At 42.3% G+C, this 20,801-nt stretch overlaps 1 protein-coding gene across 1 annotated transcript in view; it reads right to left on the bottom strand.

The window, feature by feature from the left end:
- Positions 1–6,209: 6,209 nt before the first annotated feature.
- The window catches only part of cwf19l2 (CWF19 like cell cycle control factor 2), a 131,043-nt gene continuing 116,451 nt past the window's right edge, over positions 6,210–20,801 (bottom strand). Inside the window, exons 17-19 of the mRNA XM_078222041.1 lie at positions 15,183–15,284; positions 9,203–10,228; positions 6,210–6,400 (exon numbers count right to left, since the gene is read on the bottom strand). Coding sequence (XP_078078167.1) covers positions 10,088–10,228; positions 15,183–15,284 — 243 coding nt within the window. The 3' untranslated portion in view covers positions 6,210–6,400; positions 9,203–10,087. The remainder of the gene's footprint in view (positions 6,401–9,202; positions 10,229–15,182; positions 15,285–20,801) is intronic.

Here is a 20,801-nt window from a genome sequence, read left to right on the forward strand (position 1 = left end):
TATTGTTTGCTTAGAAACATGGAAGGCAACTATTGAACACAGAAGCTGCTGATGAACTTTTAACAAAACAATAAAACATTTATTAAAGAATGAAAGATGAACTATAAAACTATTAATTCACACATGACTATACATTTATGAATACGTACAGATTCATAAGAATAACACAAGATCCAAAATCTATCTTATACTCTAATGTTCACAGCAAGTGCAGTCCATGCAAACTAATTGGCAACATGTGGTCAGACACACCATACTCTGAAACCAAATGGCAAATGTCATCCCAAACAGATGCTATGGATCTCTCATCAACTCCACCCTGACGTTTGTCTGTGAGCCAATCAGTTTCACTGGAAGTTTGTCTTCCACATGAAAGTTTCCAATCTCAATGCTCAAAGCACTCACTTCGGAATCTTCTCCTAAACAACATTTTCTCTCGATGCCTTCCAGAAGGCATATAAAGTCCTTTCTCGTGCACCTCTCTCCAGCCACACATTCATCTTCTCTATCCTCCCAATTCTCTACCCACGCATGTGTGTCACAAGGAATAATCCAGAGATTACCACCTTTGAGGTGCTGCTGGCTGGTTTATCTCTTAGCTCCCCAAAATCTTTATGCTGGATCTCATCTCTCTTTATACCAATGTCATTGATATGGACCATGACTGTTGGCTGTTCATCCTCCTTGCTCACAATGCTCTGCAGCCATTCAGTGACATCCTTGACCCTGGCATCAGAGAGGCAACATTATCCTAGATTAATGCCTGCTGCCGCAGAAATGTGTGACCATATCCATGCAGTCAAAGAAAAGGGACTTTATTTTCCTTCCTTTTTTGGATACTCATCATTTGTGTTGGAAACTCTTCTTCAGTTGAGGAATGTCAGTATGAAGCATTCTCAACTCAAGTCTAATATAATTAAGAGTTCCCTATACTCCACCCAACAATGTGACATTTTTCACTTCCTGACAGTTATCCTGTACTCGAACTTAATGTGACTGTCAATTTAGCACCAAAGAGCTTTCAGCAGACTCCATCAGTTCTGATTAACACGAACTAGTTTTATCTATTTACCAATAAGTTAGACAACTTTCTCGAATAAACAACAAGCTCAAAATTGGTCAGAATCCCCAGGTCACAAAGAATGCTGAAAGGTTGACTTAAAATGCTGAGAACTAACAGTAAAAATCAATGTTAAAGTAAAATTGAACTTTCAATAAAGACAGCAATCTTTATAAAGGCATTTGCAGTTTATTGAAAAGTCTGTCTCTATAAATTCTCAAGAGGACAGGAAGAGAATTTTATATATAAACAACTCATATGATCCCAATGTGATTTGATTACACTGTCTGTATGGAATGTAAATAATTTATTCCATGGTTATTAAAACAAGCAAAAGTGTCTCAAATCATTTCTTAACACAGCACTGGGAGGATTTTCCATCAGTACATCGAGATTAACTAGTACACAACATTTAACAATTAATCAAGATTTTTAGATTGGGCTTTGAAGTCAGTGGTCAGCTAAATGGCATTGCAGTTTCATACCTGCTGGTGACAAGTAGCCATTTTCGTTTAGTTATGGTAGCAAGTGTTAATGGAGGGGAAAAATGTTGAAAACATAGAGACAATAAAACATATCTAATAAGTTTTTCCACTAGATGAATTAGATATTTCAATATGTCACAAATGTCAGAAATCTTTAATCAAGTACTGCCACTCAGCATAGGAAAGAAAGTTTAATTTTTGAGTTAACGTTTGGAATGGATTTGAACTGTTAACAAATCTTTCTATTTCTGGCTTGCAATTGACTGTAGGTAATACTACTGCTCTCAACAGCATTAGCTGAACTGCTAAAACAAGATACATCAGATAAAATGATTTTGCAAGTTAAATGATGACGTTATTTTTGTTCTATCGTGGCTTCCCCCACTGGTGAACTTGGCTAATTTCCACTAATGTTCAAAACAGCCATTCTGAAAGATAGACATAATAATGCTACTGATTTGCTAACCTCAAAAATTCAGAGCACACACCATATAGGGAGTGAATTACTAAGGTCTTTTCTGTGGGGATGTTTGCTGATGATTGCACAATTCCAATTTGCAACTCTACAGATAATGAAGCAATCTGTGTCCATGTGCAGCAAAGCTTGGACAACATTCAGGATTGGGCATCACATAAGTGCCAGTCAATGACCACCATCAATAGTTGACAGTTCAAAAAGTACCCAGTGACATTAAATGGCATTGCCATTGCCAAATCACCTACCGTCAAGATCTTGCAGTCACCATTGACCAGAAACCTAACTGGGTCATCCACAAAAACACTGTGGTTGTAAGAGGCTGGGTATTCTGCAGTGAGTGATGTATCTCCTGACATTCCTAAAGCCTTTCCACTATTTACAAGGCATAAGTTAGGAGAATGACGGAGTATTCTCCACTTAGCTGGATGAGTGCAACTCCCAACAGGACAAGGGAGCCTCCTCAGTTGGCACCCAATTTACCACCTTAAATATCCATCTTCTCTTCCACCATCAACATGGCTACAGTGTGTAGTACCACATACAAAATGCACTACAGAAGCTCACTAAAGCACCTTCCAAGCTTATAACCTCTACCACCACATCAGATTGAAAAGGGCAACAAGTAAACAGGAACACCACCACTTGCAAGCTCCCCTCCAAGCTACACACCATCCCGACTTGGAAACACATTGTTGTTCCTCCACCCCTGCTGGGTGAAAATCCTGGAATTCCCTAACAGAACTGTGGGAATGCTTTCACCACTCAGACTGCAGGATTCAAGAAGGCATCTCATATTTTTTCAATGGAAATTAAGGATGGGAAATGTCCAAATTCCATGAATGAATAAAAGTGCCTTTTTAAGACACACAGCTGAGGCTGTTGGATGTTAGAATGATTTAATGACCATTATTATTTCACAATGGCCACATGTGGAACATTAGAATTAGTAATTCCTGTAATTAATTGAATCAATTCTTGTTTCAAATACTAGTTTGTACATAAGATCCGTGGCATCCTGGGCAGTCCATCTGCAGACCCAGTCAAGGTTAGAACCAGAGATTAAGACAAAAATAACCTGCCTTATTCTGAAACACCTGTTCCTCTGTCACACAAACTTTCAGCTCTTAAGAATCTATTCTCCATTATTGTCTTGCTCTCAAATGCTAGCTCCTCAGTTTCTATTATATAAATGCAAATGGAGCAAATTACCTGGAGATGTACATTAACTTTGTACAGCACAGATACACACAAGCTGCACTGTTGCCCAATGTGGTTGAAAATGTATAAATTACAAGAATAAATCTTTCATCATTGTTGCAACATCGTTCAAAATGCTCAACACCATCTGCCAGACCTTTATTTATCTTCCTTTTTAATAAAGCCTGATTAGAGCAGAACCTGGGTAACATATAAAATTAGGTTAATAAGTGTCAGCTAATAGTCAACTTGAAAAAACAGAATGCACAAGCTCCATGACTCAATCATATCATTATTACCATGTCCCCGATTATCAACATCTTTGTGGTCACCACTGACCAGAACATAAATGATTCCAGGCATGTTAATAAAATGTCAGCAAGCAACAGCATGGCAGAGGCTGGGTATTCTGCCATAAGTCGTCCATCTCTTGACCTAGCAAATTCTATCTGGTTAGCAGTTTGATGGAACATTCACCACTTGCCTTGATGGATGGAACTGGAACACAATTCAAAATGCTCAACAGCATGCAGGTCAGAACTCTCTGATTGGTGCCCCCTGCCACTGAACTCATTATTTACACCCTCATTATTGGTACATTTTCAGTGCAATTGATCTTGTGGTGGTCAGCGTGATACAGAATAACAACAGTGCAGTTTCAATCCACATACCTGCTGTGATAGTGGTAATTCTTGGAAGCCTGCCTCCTTGCCTTGCTCCAAGCTTTTGGAGCAGTGCCACTCAAGCTATGTAAAATAAATTCTCTCTCTCAAATGGACACTTGCCTATGGTTCTTTGTGGACTATAGCTAATAACTATACATGATCAATAGGACAGCATCAATTCATCAATTCTTGTTAGCTATTTTCTCCATTGCAACCTTCACCTTCATCAGTACTGGATGAACTGACACTTCCAGCTAAATTTTGGAAAGACCAAAGACATTGTCTTCGGGACCTGCCACAAACCTCTTTCCCCAATCACAGAATCTGTTTCTCTTCCTGTCAACTGTAACATTGAACCAGAATGCTCGCAACCTTGGTGTAAAATTTGACCCCAAAATGAGCTTCTGACCACATATCCATGGCATCACCAAGACCGCCTATTTTCATCTGCATAACACTGTCCAACTCTGTCCCTACCTCAACTCATTGGTTGCTGAAAATGCATCCATGCCTTTGTTACCTGCAGACTTGACTAGTACAATGCACACCTGGCTGGCCTCCCAATTTATACCTTTCAAAAACTTGAAATCATCCAAAACCTCTGCTTCAATTCGCATCAAGATCTGTTAATCCATCATCCTAGGGCTTGCTAACCAACATTGTCTCCAAATTAAACAAAGCCTCGATTTGAAAATGTACGTCATTGTCAAATCTCTCTTGTGCCTCATCCCTTCCAATCTCTGACATCTCCTCTGCAAATCTCTATTTGTAAACCCAACTGACCTGTCTGCTCATTAACCATTTGCCTGGCAGTTAAGGATTTGTGTATATGGACACCTGCTCATCTGCACTTTTCAAAATAGTGCCATTTACAATATACTGTATTTCCATATTAGATCTGTTAAGGTGCATCACTTCACACTTCTGCATGTCATCTGCTTTGCTTCTACCCTTTTCACTGCCCAGTCTATGAAGTCCTGAAGGCTTCAACTTTTCTCATCACTACGTAATACTTTGGCACAATCTGTCTCATCTGCAAGCATTATAATGTTGCTCCCTACTCCAGAGTCTAGATTGTTTTATAAAAATTGAAGAATAAAGGACCCAAAACTGACTTGGGGAAATGCCACTGTAAACCACCACCCAGTCTGAGAAACACCCAACTGCTCAGCATCATTGCATCCTGTCACTGAGCTCATTTTAAATATTACTAAAAGAAAAAATTGTGATTTTACAATTGGTGGTTGATGCAGTAATCCCAGGGACTTTAATTATTGAGAATATTTTGCCACTTTAATCTTTAGACTCATGATTAATATTCACTAACTATCCCACTTGCTGAGATTTCACAATAACATGGTGAAATAAAAAAACCGTTGAAAACCAATTATCAAAATGCTATCCCAGGTAAATGATTTATGCTGGATCAAAATGGGCAGTCTCAAAACTGATGAACGGTTCAGTCCAGAATGGAATGGTTGCTTCCAAAAAGCATATCCCAGTTAGATTTCAGACATCAGTGAGCATGATACTTCTGTATATCCAGAGAACACCAACAGTCACAGAGGAAAATATTTTGTGAAACGTATTGGAACCAGGGGGGGAAAAAATCAGCTTTCTAATTACATTGCAATGATGTGAGTTATAGCACTCTAACTGAGATCAACAAATTCAACACATGTCATGGATACAGCTTGGGACTTTCCTGATCTTGAAGGTTCATCTACTCAGAGGATAACCTTACTGCACGGAATAACACTAAGTATGTTGTCGCCTATTCCATTTCTCACCATCAACCGTCCGCTTCAAGAATGAAAACATAGGATGATCAATGGATTAAGGGTTGATGATCAGTACAGTATTTTTAAATGTACAATTATAGCTGGGATTTTCTGGCCCCATCGTGGAAGGCCCTGCCGCAGAGGATGTGGCGAGCCAGGGAAAAGTCCATTGACTTTCAGTGCAACGAGACAAATCTGGTGGTGGGTGGGAGGCCAGAAAATTTCATGCCTTGTGAAATAATCCCCTAATGTTAATCACATAAACTGCATGGGATAAAGGTGCGCAGTTGCTCTATGGGAGAGGGTTCTTTTGGCCAGGTCCCTCAGCTATCAGGAGGGAATATTTACTATCCAGCAGCTATTACCTCTGTTGAAGTGGGAAGTCTTGCAGTTCTATTGGAGGGATTAATTTTAAAAATAGATTGGCACGGAGCTGGAATAATGAGATTTATTCCATCATCCTCAGTGTTCAAATATCTTTACAATGAGAGTGCCTCTGAGCATTTAAGACAAGAAGCTGTGAAGCTGCGAAGCAGTAAGGACTAATTTTTTAAAAAATCTTTATTTATATCTGAATATTAATATTCAGCACTGCACCGAACTGCAAATTGTTCCATGGTGCATTATAAATTGAGATTCAACACTACGTAAACAACATCTAAGAATACACTACAAAGAGACATAAACAAAGGCAAGTCATGATTTGATTTGACGCTCCCATGTATTTTCATCTTCTCCATATAGAACATAGAAAGCCACAGCACAAACAGGCCCTTCGGCCCACAAGTTGCGCCGATCAGATCCCCACCTCTAGTCCTATCTATAGCCCTCAATCCCATTAAATCCCATGTACTCATCCAGAAGTCTCTTAAAAGACCCCAACGAGTTTGCCTCCACCACCACCGACGTCAGCCGATTCCACTCACCCACCACCCTCTGAGTGAAAAACTTACCCCTGACATCTCCTCTGTACCTACCCCCCAGCACCTTAAACCTGTGTCCTCTCGTAGCAACCATTTCAGCCCTTGGAAATAGCCTCCGAGAGTCTACCCTATCCAGACCTCTCAACATCTTGTAAACCTCTATCAGGTCACCTCTCATCCTTCGTCTCTCCAGGGAGAAGAGACCAAGCTCCCTCAACCTATCCTCATAAGGCATGCCCCCCAATCCAGGCAACATCCTTGTAAATCTCCTCTGCACCCTTTCAATGGCTTCAACATCTTTCCTGTAATGAGGTGACCAGAACTGCGCGCAGTACTCCAAGTGGGGTCTAACCAGGGTCCTATAAAGCTGCAGCATTATCTCCCGACTCCTAAACTCAATCCCTCGATTAATGAAGGCCAGTACGCCGTACGCCTTCTTGACCGCATCCTCCACCTGCGAGGCCGATTTAAGAGTCCTATGGACCCGGACCCCAAGGTCCTTCTGATCCTCTACACTGCTAAGAATGGTACCCTTCATATTATACTGCTGCTTCATCCCATTGGATCTGCCAAAATAGATCACCACACACTTATCCGGGTTGAAGTCCATCTGCCACTTCTCTGCCCAGTCTTGCATTCTATCTATGTCTCGCTGCAACTTCTGACATCCCTCCAAACTATCCACAACACCACCTACCTTGGTGTCGTCAGCAAACTTACCAACCCATCCCTCCACTTCCTCATCCAGGTCATTTATGAAAATGACAAACAGCAAGGGTCCCAGAACAGATCCCTGGGGCACTCCACTGGTCACTGACCCCCCTGGTTCCAATACGTTTCACAAAATATTTTCCTCTGTGACTGTTGGTGTTCTCTGGATATACAGAAGTATCATGCTCACTGATGTCTGAAATCTAACTGGGATATGCTTTTTGGAAGCAACCATTCCATTCTGGACTGAACCGTTCATCAGTTTTGAGACTGCCCATTTTGATCCAGCATAAATCATTTACCTGGGATAGCATTTTGATAATTGGTTTTCAACGGTTTTTTTATTTCACCATGTTATTGTGAAATCTCAGCAAGTGGGATAGTTAGTGAATATTAATCATGAGTCTAAAGATTAAAGTGGCAAAATATTCTCAATAATTAAAGTCCCTGGGATTACTGCATCAACCACCAATTGTAAAATCACAATTTTTTCTTTTAGTAATATTTAAAATGAGCTCAGTGACCCCTCCACAGCCACTCTCTGCCTTCTGCAGGCAAGCCAGTTCTGGATCCACAAGGCAACAGCCCCTTGGATCCCATGCCCTCTCACTTTCTCAAGAAGTCTTGCATGGGGGACCTTATCGAACGCCTTGCTGAAGTCCATATAGACCACATCCACCGCTCTTCCTTCGTCAATGTGTTTGGTCACATTTTCAAAGAACTCAACCAGGCTCGTAAGGCACGACCTGCCCTTGACAAAGCCGTGCTGACTACTTTTGATCATACTAAACTTCTCTAGATGATCATAAATCCTGTCTCTCAGGATCCTCTCCATCAACTTACCAACCACTGAGGTTAGACTCACCGGTCGGTAATTTCCCGGGCTGTCCCTGTTCCCTTTCTTGAATATAGGGACCACATCTGCAATCCTCCAATCCTCCGGAACCTCTCCCGTCTCCATCGACGATGCAAAGATCATCGCCAAAGGCTCCGCAATCTCCTCCCTCGCCTCCCACAGTAACCTGGGGTACATCCCATCCGGTCCCGGCGACTTACCAACCTTGATGCCATTCAATAGTTCCAACACATCCTCTTTCTTTATGTCCACATGCTCGATCCTTTCTGTCCACCGCAAACCAGCAGTACAACCACCCAGATCCCTTTCCACCGTGAATACCGAGGTAAAGTATTCATTAAGCACCTCCGCCATTTCTAACGGTTCTGCACAAACTTTTCCCCCTTCACCTTTTAAGGGTCCTATGCCTTCACATCTCATCCTTTTACTCTTGACATATTTGTAGAAAGCCTTGGGATTCTCCTTAATCTTACCCGCCAAGGCCTTCTCATGACCCCTTCTCGCTCTCCTAATTTCCTTCTTAAGCTCCTTCCTACATCCCGTATACTCCTCTAAATCCTTAACACCTCCTAGCTCTCTGAACCTTCTGTACGCCTCTCTTTTCTTATTCACCAGGTTCATCACAACCTTCGTGCACCACGGTTCCCGTACCCTACCAACACCCCCCTGTCTCATCGGAACGTTGTCATGCAGAGCTCCAGACAAACATTCCTTGAAAATCCTCCACTTTCCTTCGGTACTTTTCCCCAAGAATGCCTCCTTCCAATTTACCCGTCTAATTTCCTCCCTGATGACACTGTATTTCCCTTTACTCCAGAGAAACACTTTCCTAGCCTGCCTGATCCTATCTCTTTCCAATGCTATCGTGAAGGAGATAGAATTATGATCGCTATCCCCAAGATGCTCACCCACCGAGAGATCCTCCACCTGTCCAGGTTCATTAGCCAGCACCAGATCAAGTACAGCCTCTCCTCTAGTAGGCTTATCCACATACTGTGTCAGGAAACTCTCCTGGACACACCTAACAAACTCCTCTCCATCCAAACTCCATCCAAATATGACAAGAATCATAGAATCATAGAAGGTTGCTTTAATGGTAACAGGATAGGAAGAATAGGCAATTCACCTGTGATAACTAGGAGCCAGAATTATTTATCCATTCCCAAACGAATGATGGGCATTTAGCAGATTCAAATGCTTTATAGAAATAGTACACAGTTAAAACCTGTGGAATGGGATTCAGACAATAAAAGCATTTCAATTCCATGCGAAAGGCTGAGAGGATAGATGATGAATTTGACTTTTTTTTCTTTGTGTGACGTAATGAAGCTAAATGTTTATACTGGGATTTTCAGGGTCCTCATTTCACCACCTGAGGAATTTACATAATAGCTTCGCAAACGATCCAACACAGGCTGAGACCTTTGCTTTACACTTTTATGGTCACAGTTTCCAGTCGGTTGTCGTAGTTGCTCGAAACATTTATGTGGGGTTATGTTAATCCTCAACAACTTGAAAGAAGGATTTATGATGGTGAATTGCCTCCAGGGAAGGGGGTGAAATGATTGAATTTCACCATTGTTTACAATATCAAATTTTATTCACGCAAATGAATTTTAACTGAAAATAATGACATTTAGACTCCCAGTCTAGGATGAATTAAAATTGTATAACTGCAAGCATCAAAATGCCAGGCCTTCTGGATTTTCTATTTACAGTACAAAATGATACAAATTTGTAATTAAATTATTTTTAGTACAGCAAACTCCATATCTTAAATACTTAGACTGATTTCTCAATATGTCATGAAAAAACAGTGGGATCTTGAAATCAGTCAGTGTTTAGAAACTGCCATGATATTTTTAGAAAGCATCCCATCCTCCAGTGCTATGCTTCAAGATACTGTAGCCATTTTGCTGTAATAGGTGAGATTATTCCTTATTTTTAGTACAGTTGTATGGCTTCCACCACTGCGAGAACTGCAGCACTTTCTTCCTCTGATCGTCAAAGTTTTCTCTGATTGGCTTCCTCCAACGCCTTGGCTCCAGGTCTAACATGCCTCCAACTATTTCCTTTAAAGACAAAAGAAGCAGTTTACGTCAATGTTTCTTCTGAAAACCTTCACACATTTATGTTACTCTATTTCCCCTTTGGCACTCCTATCCCACTTGCACAATACTTTTGACAGCTGAGTCAAGGTCAACTTCCTCCCTCTCCTCGGAAATGCTCACTGAGTGTGCTCAAACTTCCCCTCACCTTCTAATAAGATCACATTTACTGAAATTTTAAGTCCCACCTTGTATAATGATTTTGCGATTAAATAACTTAATTAGTATCGAGGCCTCCTACTTGATTTTTGATTGATTTGTTCTTTACAGTTACACTGCCTTCAATTGCATGACTCTGGTAATGCCGTGAATTTCAGTCTCAAATCCATGCTTTAGATTCTATGTGCTGGTGAAAAATGTTGACATGTTGTATGACTAACTGTTGTTAGTTTTTTAGCCAAACTCTTTTCTTTGTACCACACACCTTTCATTAATCATTCTATTTCCATAGAAGGAATTTAATTGGATGCTAAAAATTGCCCCTTAGTGTCCTGAGATGCATAGGTTAGAGGGATTAGTGGGTAAAATATGTAGGGATATGGGGGTAGGGCCGGGGTGGGATTGTGGTCGGTGCAGACTCGATGGGCCGAATGGCCTCTTTCTGTACTGTAGGATTCTATGATTCTAAATGAAACACTCACCTCACAGTGCGTCAACTTTACTAATAAAGTTACATTGCCCCCTTCATTCACCTGCCACCAGTCTCCATTAACAATTCATATTTCACATTCATAGCCTCTTCTCACCCCCACACACAACACTGCTGCAAGTTGCACACTATTCCCATAGCTTGCACATGCTTCCAGCTATTCAAGTGTGGATGGATGCAGACATCAATGTTCAAAGAGACTTGCAGATTCTAACTGAAGTCCATCCATTTGTGCTACAGCAGATTTTTTGATTCCCTTGTGGAGTGGCAGCATCTTCACAGAGCACATATCTGCTGTCCTCAGAATGATAGCATTCATGCTCCCACCACTGCTACTCCATCAGTGCCCATACTGTTGCTCATCAGCCAGCTAGCCTGTCAGCCCAAACTCCTGCCGCTCATTCCGAGGTGGCCCAGTCCGAGGCTGAGTCTTCGAGGCTTGAAGGTGTCCTGCAAGCCATTGAAAGTTGCAGTACCTGTGCAGGATTGCATAGGAGTACTCGGTCAAACAAAGGCATATGGAAGACAGGCACCAGGGGAGTGCACAAAGGTGATTAGCTGAGTTTTGTATGGAATATTCATTGCTTTTCTTGATAAAGTTAGTATGGGATGTCGGTTTGTGGTGGCTTTTAGCTCAGGATTGTGGACAGGGGGAACTGTATAGTGTGGGACTGGTGTGGGAATGGGGATCCTGACAGTTCCATTCACTAGAGCTGAAGTTGAGTGATTGCTCATGGACAGCCCATCTAAAACACAGATCTCTCCGCCCAAGTCTCCAACTGATCTGTATCCTGCTGTATCCTCGGATGGTCCTCATCGCTATCAGCAAATCCACCAACCTTTGTGTCGACGGCAAACTTACTAATCAATCCAGTTACATTTTCCTCCAAATCATTTATATATATACCTCCTCTTAGTCATAGAGACTTACAGCATGGAAATAGACCATTCGGCTCAACTTGTTCATGCCACCTTTTTTTTTAAACCCCTAAGCTAGTTCCAATTGCCCGCATTGGGCCCATATCCCTCTATACCCATCTTACCCAAGTAACTGTCTAAATGCTTTTTAAAAGACAAAATTGTACCTGCCACTACTACTACCTCTGACAGCTTTCTCGAGACACTTACCATCTTCTGTGTGAGAAAATTGCCCCTCTGGACCCTTTTGTGTCTCCCCACTCTCACTTTAACCTATGCACTCCTACCTTTGGAAAAAAATATTGACTATCTAGATGAACAATGCCCCTCATTATTTTATAGACCTCTATAAGATCACCCCTCAGCCTTCTACACTCCAGAGAAATAAGTTCCAGTCTATCCAGCCTCTCCTTATAACTCAAACCATCAAGTCCCGGTAGCATCCTAGTAAATCTTTTCTGCACTCTTTCTAGTTTAATAATATCCTTTCTATAACAGGGTGACCAGAACTGTACACAGTATTCCAAGTGTGGCCTTACCAATATCTTGTACAACTTCAACAAGACATCCCAACTCCTGTATTCAATGTTCTGACCAATGAAACCAAGCATGCTGAATGCCTTCTTCACCACTCTGCCCACCTGTCCTCCACTTTCAAGGAGCTATGAACTTGTGCCCCTAGATCTCTTTGTTCTGTAACTCTCCCCAAAGCCCTACCTTTAACTGTGTAAGTCCTGCCTGATGCTAACTGAGTAAGTCCTGTCCTCTTCCTGAAATGGTCATTAAACCCATGGTGAAAAGAGCTGTACCCTCATGGTGCCAAAGTTGTGCAGCATGAGGCAGACCACCACTAATTAGGATACCTGTTCCCGTGCAAGTACTACAGAGCTCATCCAAAGTAGTTGAGGAAGCAGAATAGTAGCTTCGACACCTCAATTGAATGTTTGATGATGCTTTTCATAATGCATGTGATTGATTTGCAGAGGGGAATCATAAGGCAAGTGTGGAACGAAAAGCCCCTGTTGTCTGGCTGTCATGCTCTGGTTTGACATAAGTGAAACAATGGGGATTGGAGCAGAAAGAAATCATCATGAATGTTGCCAGGATAGTGGACATGATACACTGAGAATCACTGCAGAACAACTGCACAGTGAGGGTTAATCTTTGCAGTTATGGTATATCTCAGCATTGAAATTCAGTGACTGCAAAGCAACATGTGTACAGTCAATGGCATCCTACAGCATGGGTAAGCCCGCATCCTGGCTAAGACCCCTGTGCACTCCGCCTGTTACTCTCTGTTCAGAAAGAACACGATGAAGTCCCCTCTCCTGGTGAAAAGATTCTTTTCACCTCTGATGTAGCAGTGGACAGCAAACTGGGAGATGCTAGGGATGCCACTCATTCCAGCCAGGAAGGATCCCAACATGCAGAAATTAAAGGCTATGGTCTGTTCCCAGAGGTGAAAGAGTTCGATGAGCATCTGTCTTGTGAATTGTAGACAATATACATGCAGTTCGTGGCTTAGGTGGAGGCAAGACAAATGCACCCAGAAGACTCTAGGTTTATAAGACCTCCTTACTGAAAGCCTTTCTCAGCAGATATTAGCAATTCAACAGTCATCGAACTGAAATGAGAAAATTCTGTTCCTCTAGTATCTCAGTACTAAATGGGTTTAAACCACACATTTTGTTGGAATTGTATATTTTGATGAGCACCACTGATTTGAAAGGAGGAAACCTTTAAAATGCAATATTAAATTAGATGTTTTAAACAAACTTCTGAGCTGAAGGTGGGACTATTAATATGGGGGAGGATTGGTGCAGTGCCAAGCAGTCTGCTGAAACTTGATTCTGGCAGCTTGGAAAACATCTGGGTTTTGTTGCTGGGGACTTGCTTGTACTTCATGAGGGCTCTCCTTCTTGCTTGCAATAACTGATTCCATTTCAGTCCAATAATTCTCAAACCAGTCAGAATTTCTCTGGTTTCTTTCCCCATATACAGCGAGTGCAGAGTCACAGATGGTAACATACAGGTATGATCGCACTTTGACATCACACTCAGGCCGTGGGTGTTGTCTGAAAGAACCTGATAGAGGATATTGAGAAACTCCTGGATCATCCCTGGGTCTGTGGTATGACGAGCATTGATCTGACGATGACCTTTCTTCATGGAGTGGTACAGCCTCCTTGGCCTGACCTTGCTCCACATGAGGGAGTGGAAACTGACATAATCAGCACTATAATAGCTGTGAGTGATGAGCACATTGCTGAGGGTGGTACCTCTAGTAATAAGCTCTAGCTGATGCCAGTGGTGTAATCTGCATGTCTTGCAGCTTGTTAGAAGTAGCCCTTCATCACAAAGAGTCCACGGCAACAGCATATCTTATTTTTGTTCATTTTGCCAACTCCCTGGTGCCCTATGCACATTGGCCAAGCTGTGCACTTGGTACCCACCTTGTGTTCTTAACACCCTCCTTTAGAGTAGCAAAGCATAGACAACTTATGCAAGCCTAGGAAATTGGATGAACTGCTCCCACCTCCGCTCCTTCATGGCAGGACAAAGTGACAAATATGAAAATACACCAGCATGCAGGGATTCCCATTGCGTTTGCCCTCTTGAGTCAGTGGCAACTCCACTGGTTGGGTCACGTGCTGCACCTGAATGATGGCCACATGCACAAGACATGTTCTATGGCAAACTTGCTATTGGCACAAGAGCAGCAGGCCCACATGCTTGCAATTCAAAAGCATCTGCAAGCGAGACATAAAATTGACCAGGGTTGGAGTTGATAGATGGGAGGTCCTTACTGCAGATCAGAGTGCCTGGAGACAAACAGTCATGAAGGACATTGGAAAACGCAAAGGACAAAAAAAATGACCATATGGCAGAAAAGACAGCCTAGAAGAAAATAAATCAGTCAACCTTGAGCCAATACTATTGATTCATGCCAGCTGCAGAAAGAACTGCCACTGATGAGTCGGCCTCTAAAGCCACAGACAATCATATTAAATCCGGAAGCGGCATAAACCCCAGACCCTGTCCATCGTCTCCTGAGAAAGACGGATGTCTATAATGGAGCAACAGTCTGCAAGTAATTCCCAGTAAAATCACCTGGTATTAAATCATCAGATCTTATTGCAACCTAACATATCAGCAACACAAACTTATAATTTGAATGACAAATCCAATATACAATAATTAGCCTGACATCTTTGTGAGCCAATAAGTTTACCAGTATATGAGCTTTTCTACTGATTGAATTTTTGCCGAGATGATTTATAGAAGCAACAAGTTCATTGTTGATGTCATCAAGCTTCACAGCAATACAAAGTGCCAATAATTAGGGATTACCTTTCCAAAATAAAAAGGAAACTTCTCTTCATTTTCAATGACGTGAGCAAATCCTCCTTGGAGGCCAAAATCCACAGAAAAATAAGGAAGACCTTTAGGAACCTGAAATGAAATAATTATTAATATTGATGTGTCTTTTTATGTTTCTTTGACTTTGTGGCATATAGCTGCATGCACCTGAATGTAAACAGGAAATGTTGGGGTCAAAATTTATTCTTAGTTCAAGTTTGGTCTAAACTGACGGTCAACAGAGGGAATGCTTTCATTGAGTGAGGGACCTATATGACATAAAGTCATGTAGTTTCAAAGCCAAGCACAGAAAGCATTTGATTAGGCCTTCTACAGCTTTGGTTATTTCTTTAAAAATCATTAATAGGATGTGGGTGTTGCTGGCTGGGCCAACATTTACTGCTCATCCCATGGTGCCCTTGAGGTGGTGGTGATGAGCTGCTTTCTTGAACTGCTGCAGTCTCTGACGTATAGGTACACCCAGTGTTATTAGGGAAGGAATTCCAGAATTTTGACCCAGCTACAGTGAAGGAATGGTGATATATTTCTAAGACAAGATGGTGGGTGACTTGGAGGAAAACCTCCAGATGGTGGCGTTCCCTGACAACTGTTGCCCTTGTCCTTCTAGATGGTACTGGTCATTGGCTTGGATGGTGATGCCTAAGGAACCTTCTTGAGCTCCTGTAGTTCATCATGATGTTGATACTGCTCTTGTTGTTTATCTGTGGTGGAAGGATTGGTTGCTTGTTGAAGGGGTAGTGATAAAGCTGGTTGCTTTGCCCTGGATAGTGTTGAGCTTCTTCAATGTTGTTGGAGCCGTACTCATCCAGGCACATGTTTCATCACATTCCTGACTTGTGCCTTGTACTTGGTTTACAGGCTTTGGAGAGTCAGGAGGTGAGTTATCAACCGCAGGATTCCTAGTCTTTGACCTGCTCTTGTTGCCACAGAATTTAGATTTGATTTGATTTATTATTGTCATATGTATTAGTATACAGTGAAAAGTATTGTTTCTTGTGTGCTATACCGACAAAGCGTACCATTCATAGAGAAGGAAAGGAGAGGGTGCAGAATGTAGTGTTATAATCATAGCTCGGGTGTAGGGATAGATCAACTTAATGCGAGGTAGGTCCATTCAAAAGCCTGACGGGAGCAGGGAAGAAGCTGTTCTTGAGTCAGTTGGTACGTGACCTCAGATTTTTGTCTCTTTTTCCTGACGGAAGAAGGTGGAAGAATGTTATGTCTGGGGTGTGTGGGGTCCTTGATTTTGCTGGCTGCTTTTTCGAGGCAGTGGGAAATATAGACGGTGTCAATGGATGGAAGGCTGGTTTGTGTGTTGGACTGGGCTTCAAGTGGGTTGGTTAGTCAAGTTCAATTTCTGGTCAATGATAACTTCCAGGATGATAGAAGTCTACAAGATTATGAGGGGCATGGACTGAATCAGAAGCTTTTTCCCAGGGTGGAAGAGTCAATTACTGGGGGACACAGGTTTAAGGTGCGAGGGGCAAGGTTTAAAGATGTACGAGGCAGGTTTTTTTTTTTACACAGAGGGTGGTGGGTGCCTGGAACTCACTGCCGGAGGAGGTAGTGGAAGCAGATATGATAGTGACTTTTAAGGGGCGTTTTGGCAAATACATGAATAGGATGGGAATGGAGGGATATGGTCCCCAGAAGGGTAGGGGGTTTTAGTTTAGTCGGTGCAGACGGGCCTGTTCCTGTGCTGCAATTTTCTTTGTTCTTTGTTAATACTGGGGGATTCAACATTGGTAATATGCCATTGAATGTCAAGGGTGATGGTTAGATTCTCTCTTGTTGGAGATGGTCATTGCCGGACACTTGTGTGGTGTGAATGTTACTTGACACTTGTCAGCCTAAGCCTGGATATTTTCCAGATCTTGCTGCATTTAGACATGCACTGCTTCAGTATCTGAGGTGTCATAAATGATACTCCCCATTTCTGACTTTTTAATCGAAGGAAGGTCATTGATGAAGCAACTGAAGGTAGTTGGGCCTCGGATACCGAAGGAAGATTTGCATGTTCTAGACTCTACAATCTTAGGGCAAAACAAAATTTAAAATTCCGGAAGTTTATTTAACTATTCTTCCCAAATTGACACCACTGCTGGGTGGCACAATGGTTAGCACTGCTGCCTCACACACCAGGGACCCAGGTTCAATTCCGGCCTCAGATGACTGTCTGCGTGGGAGTTAGCACATTCTCCCTGTGTCTGCGTGGGGTTCCTCTGGGTGCTCCGGTTTCCTCCCACACTCGAATGATGGGCAAGTTAGGATGATTGGCCATGCTAAATTGCCGCTTAGTGTCAGGGGGATTAGAAGGATAAATATGTGGAGTTACGGGGATAGGGCCTGGATGGCATTGTTGTTGGTGCAGGCTCGATGGGCTGAATGGCCTTCATCTGCACTGTAGGGATTCTATGATTCTATATATAATTCATTTTACAATGTCCTGACAGCAGCCTGTGATAAGTGAGGCAGTTTTATTATGTTAGATTAATTATTGAATTTCTCGCCTGCTGGGTGGTTATTGCTGGTTGCTTCTTCAACTTGATCAAATTAGATGTTACAATCTGGTGACTATTTACATTGCAACCTGGTAGATACTCACGGCTATATAAGAGTAGAAATGCATAGTGAGGTTAATTGCTATAATTAAACTTTGTCATGCATCCAGCTATATCTAAGCTGATTGTTATCAGCTTAGATATACTCGCTGGGTTAGAAGGTTATAGTTCAAGTCCAACTCAGCGATGTACTGAATGATTGTTGTCCTGTTAGAAAAGCCACCTTTTCAATAAGATGTAAATTAAGAGCCTATTTCTTCACATGGTTATAAAATATCCCGCTGCAGTATTTGAAGGAGGACTGATGAGTTCTCTCTGTTTAGAACAAGCACCTCACTGGTTCTATTGAAATGTAGCTCAGGCCTTGAAATAGCTCTGGTCCCTTTACTGCCAGCATTGGTGACCAGGAGGCAGGCTCCACTAAACACTGGCTTAAAATTAACACATAGCCAACTGTGCTTTCAAAGATTTCAAAGAAAAATGGTTGTTGCAATATTCAAAGGTATTCCTGAAAAAAGTCCTATGAACTTTATAACACAAATATAAAAAGATGAACACTTTAAATTCTGTTCAGCATTGGATTTTTGTTTGTGATGGCCTTGTTGAGGAAACAAAATAATTCCCTTCTCCTTGGTGACATGCTCAGTGCCAATGTACCTTATGTTAAATGCAGAGAACCCGTTTCATTTCTGTGATATTGGGTATAAAGTCCAATGTAATTGGAGTTACAATTCGCACTGGTCAGAGTGAATGCTAGCATCAATGCAATTTGCCCAGTATACACAGAGTCAGTACATTCAACATTCCACTAGTAGAGGCTTTTCATTTCACACTGTGTCTAATCATTAAGAACATAAGAACTCGGAGCAGGAGTAGGCCATCTGGCCCCTCGAGCCATTCAATAAGATCATGGCTGATCTTTTCGTGGACTCAGCTCCACTTACCCGCCTGCTCACCAGAACCCTGAATTCCTTTATTGTTCAAAAATTTATCTATCCTTGCGTTAAAAACATTCAATGAGGTAGCCTCAACTGCTTCACTGGGCAGGGAATTCCACAGATTCACAACCCTTTGTGTGAAGAATTTCCTCCTCAACTCAGTCCTAAATCTGCTCCCCCTTATTTTGAGGCCATCATTATAGCTTCCCTGGATGACAAAATTGATGCAGTAATATGACAGGTGCCAAATGGATAATACAACTGAGAATCAGGTTCAATATAGAAGATTCAGAGGGGAAATTATATAAACAAATCAGAGAAGCATAAGAAACACAAGAATTTTACTCTTATGTGAGGAATAAAAGAATGACCAGGGTGAGGTTAGGGCCGGTCAAGGACAGTAGTGGGAACTTGTGTATGGAGTCAGTAGAGATAGGCGAGGTGATGAATGAATACTTTTCTTCAGTGTTCACCAAGGAGAGGGGCCATGTTTTTCAGGAAGAGAAGGTGTTACAGGCTAATAGGCTGGAGGAAATGTTCGGAGGGAGGATGTACTGGCAGTTTTGAATAAACTGAAGGTCGATAAGTCCCCTGGGCCTGATGAAATATATCCTAGGATTCTTTGGGAGGCAAGGGATGAGATTGCAGAGCCTTTGGCTTTGATCTTTGGGTCCTCACTGTCCACGGGGATGGTGCCAGAGGACTGGAGAGTGGCGAATGTTGTTCCTCTGTTTAAGAAAGGGAATAGAAATGACCCTGGTAATTATAGACCGGTTAGTCTTACTTCGGTGGTTGGTAAATTGATGGAAAAGGTCCTTAGGGATGGGATTTACGACCATTTAGAAAGATGCGGATTAATCCGGGATAGTCAGCACGGATTCGTGAAGGGCAAGTCGTGCCTCACAAATTTGACTGAATTTTTTGAGGAGGTAACTAAGTGTGTTGATGAAGGTAGGGCAGTTGATGTCATATACATGGATTTTAGTAAGGCGTTTGATAAGGTCGGCTTATGATGAAAGTAAGGAGGTGTGGGATAGAGGGAAAGTTGGCTGATTGGATAGGTAACTGGCTATCTGATCGAAGACAGAGGGTGGTGGTGGATGGAAAATTTTCAAACTGGAGGCAGGTTGCTAGCGGAGTGCCACAGGGATCAGTGCTTGGTCCTCTGCTCTTTGTGATTTTTATTAATGACTTAGAGGAGGTGGCTGAAGGGTGGATCAGTAAATTTGCTGATGACACCAAGATTGGTGGAGTAGTGGATGAGGTGGAGGGCTGTTGTAGGCTGCAAAGAGACATAGATAGGATGCAAAGCTGGGCTGAAAAATGGCAAATGGAGTTTAACCCTGATAAATGTGAGGTGATTCATTTTGGTAGGACTAATTTAAATGTGGATTACAGGGTCAAAGGTAGGGTTCTGAAGACTGTGGAGGAACAGAGAGATCTTGGGGTCCATATCCACAGATCTCTAAAGGTTGCCACTCAAGTGGATAGAGCTGTGAAGGCGGCCTATAGTGTGTTAGCTTTTATTAACAGGGGGTTGGAGTTTAAGAGCCGTGGGGTTATGCTGCAACTGTACAGGACCTTGGTGAGACCACATTTGGAATATTGTGTGCAGTTCTGGTCACCTCACTATAAGAAGGATGTGGAAGCGCTGGAAAGAGTGCAGAGGAGATTTACCAGGATGCTGCCTGGTTTGAAGGGTAGGTCTTATGAGGAAAGGTTGAGGGAGCTTGGGCTGTTCTCTCTGGAGCGGAGGAGGCTGAGGGGAGACTTAATAGAGGTTTATAAAATGATGAAGGGGATAGATAGAGTGAACGTTCAAAGACTATTTCCTCGGGTGGATGGAGCTATTACAAGGGGGCATAACTATAGGGTTCATGGTGGGAGATATAGGAAGGATATCAGAGGTAGGTTCTTTACGCAGAGTGGTTGGGGTGTGGAATGGACTGCCTGCAGTGATAGTGGAGTCAGACACTTTAGGAACATTTAAGCGGTTATTGGATAGGCACATGGAGCACACCAGGATGATAGGGAGTGGGATAGCTTGATCTTGGTTTCAGATAAAGCTCGGCACAACATCGTGGGTCGAA

This window comes from Mustelus asterias, chromosome 10 (assembly GCF_964213995.1).
Source record: "Mustelus asterias chromosome 10, sMusAst1.hap1.1, whole genome shotgun sequence".
Lineage (NCBI taxonomy): Eukaryota > Metazoa > Chordata > Chondrichthyes > Carcharhiniformes > Triakidae > Mustelus > Mustelus asterias.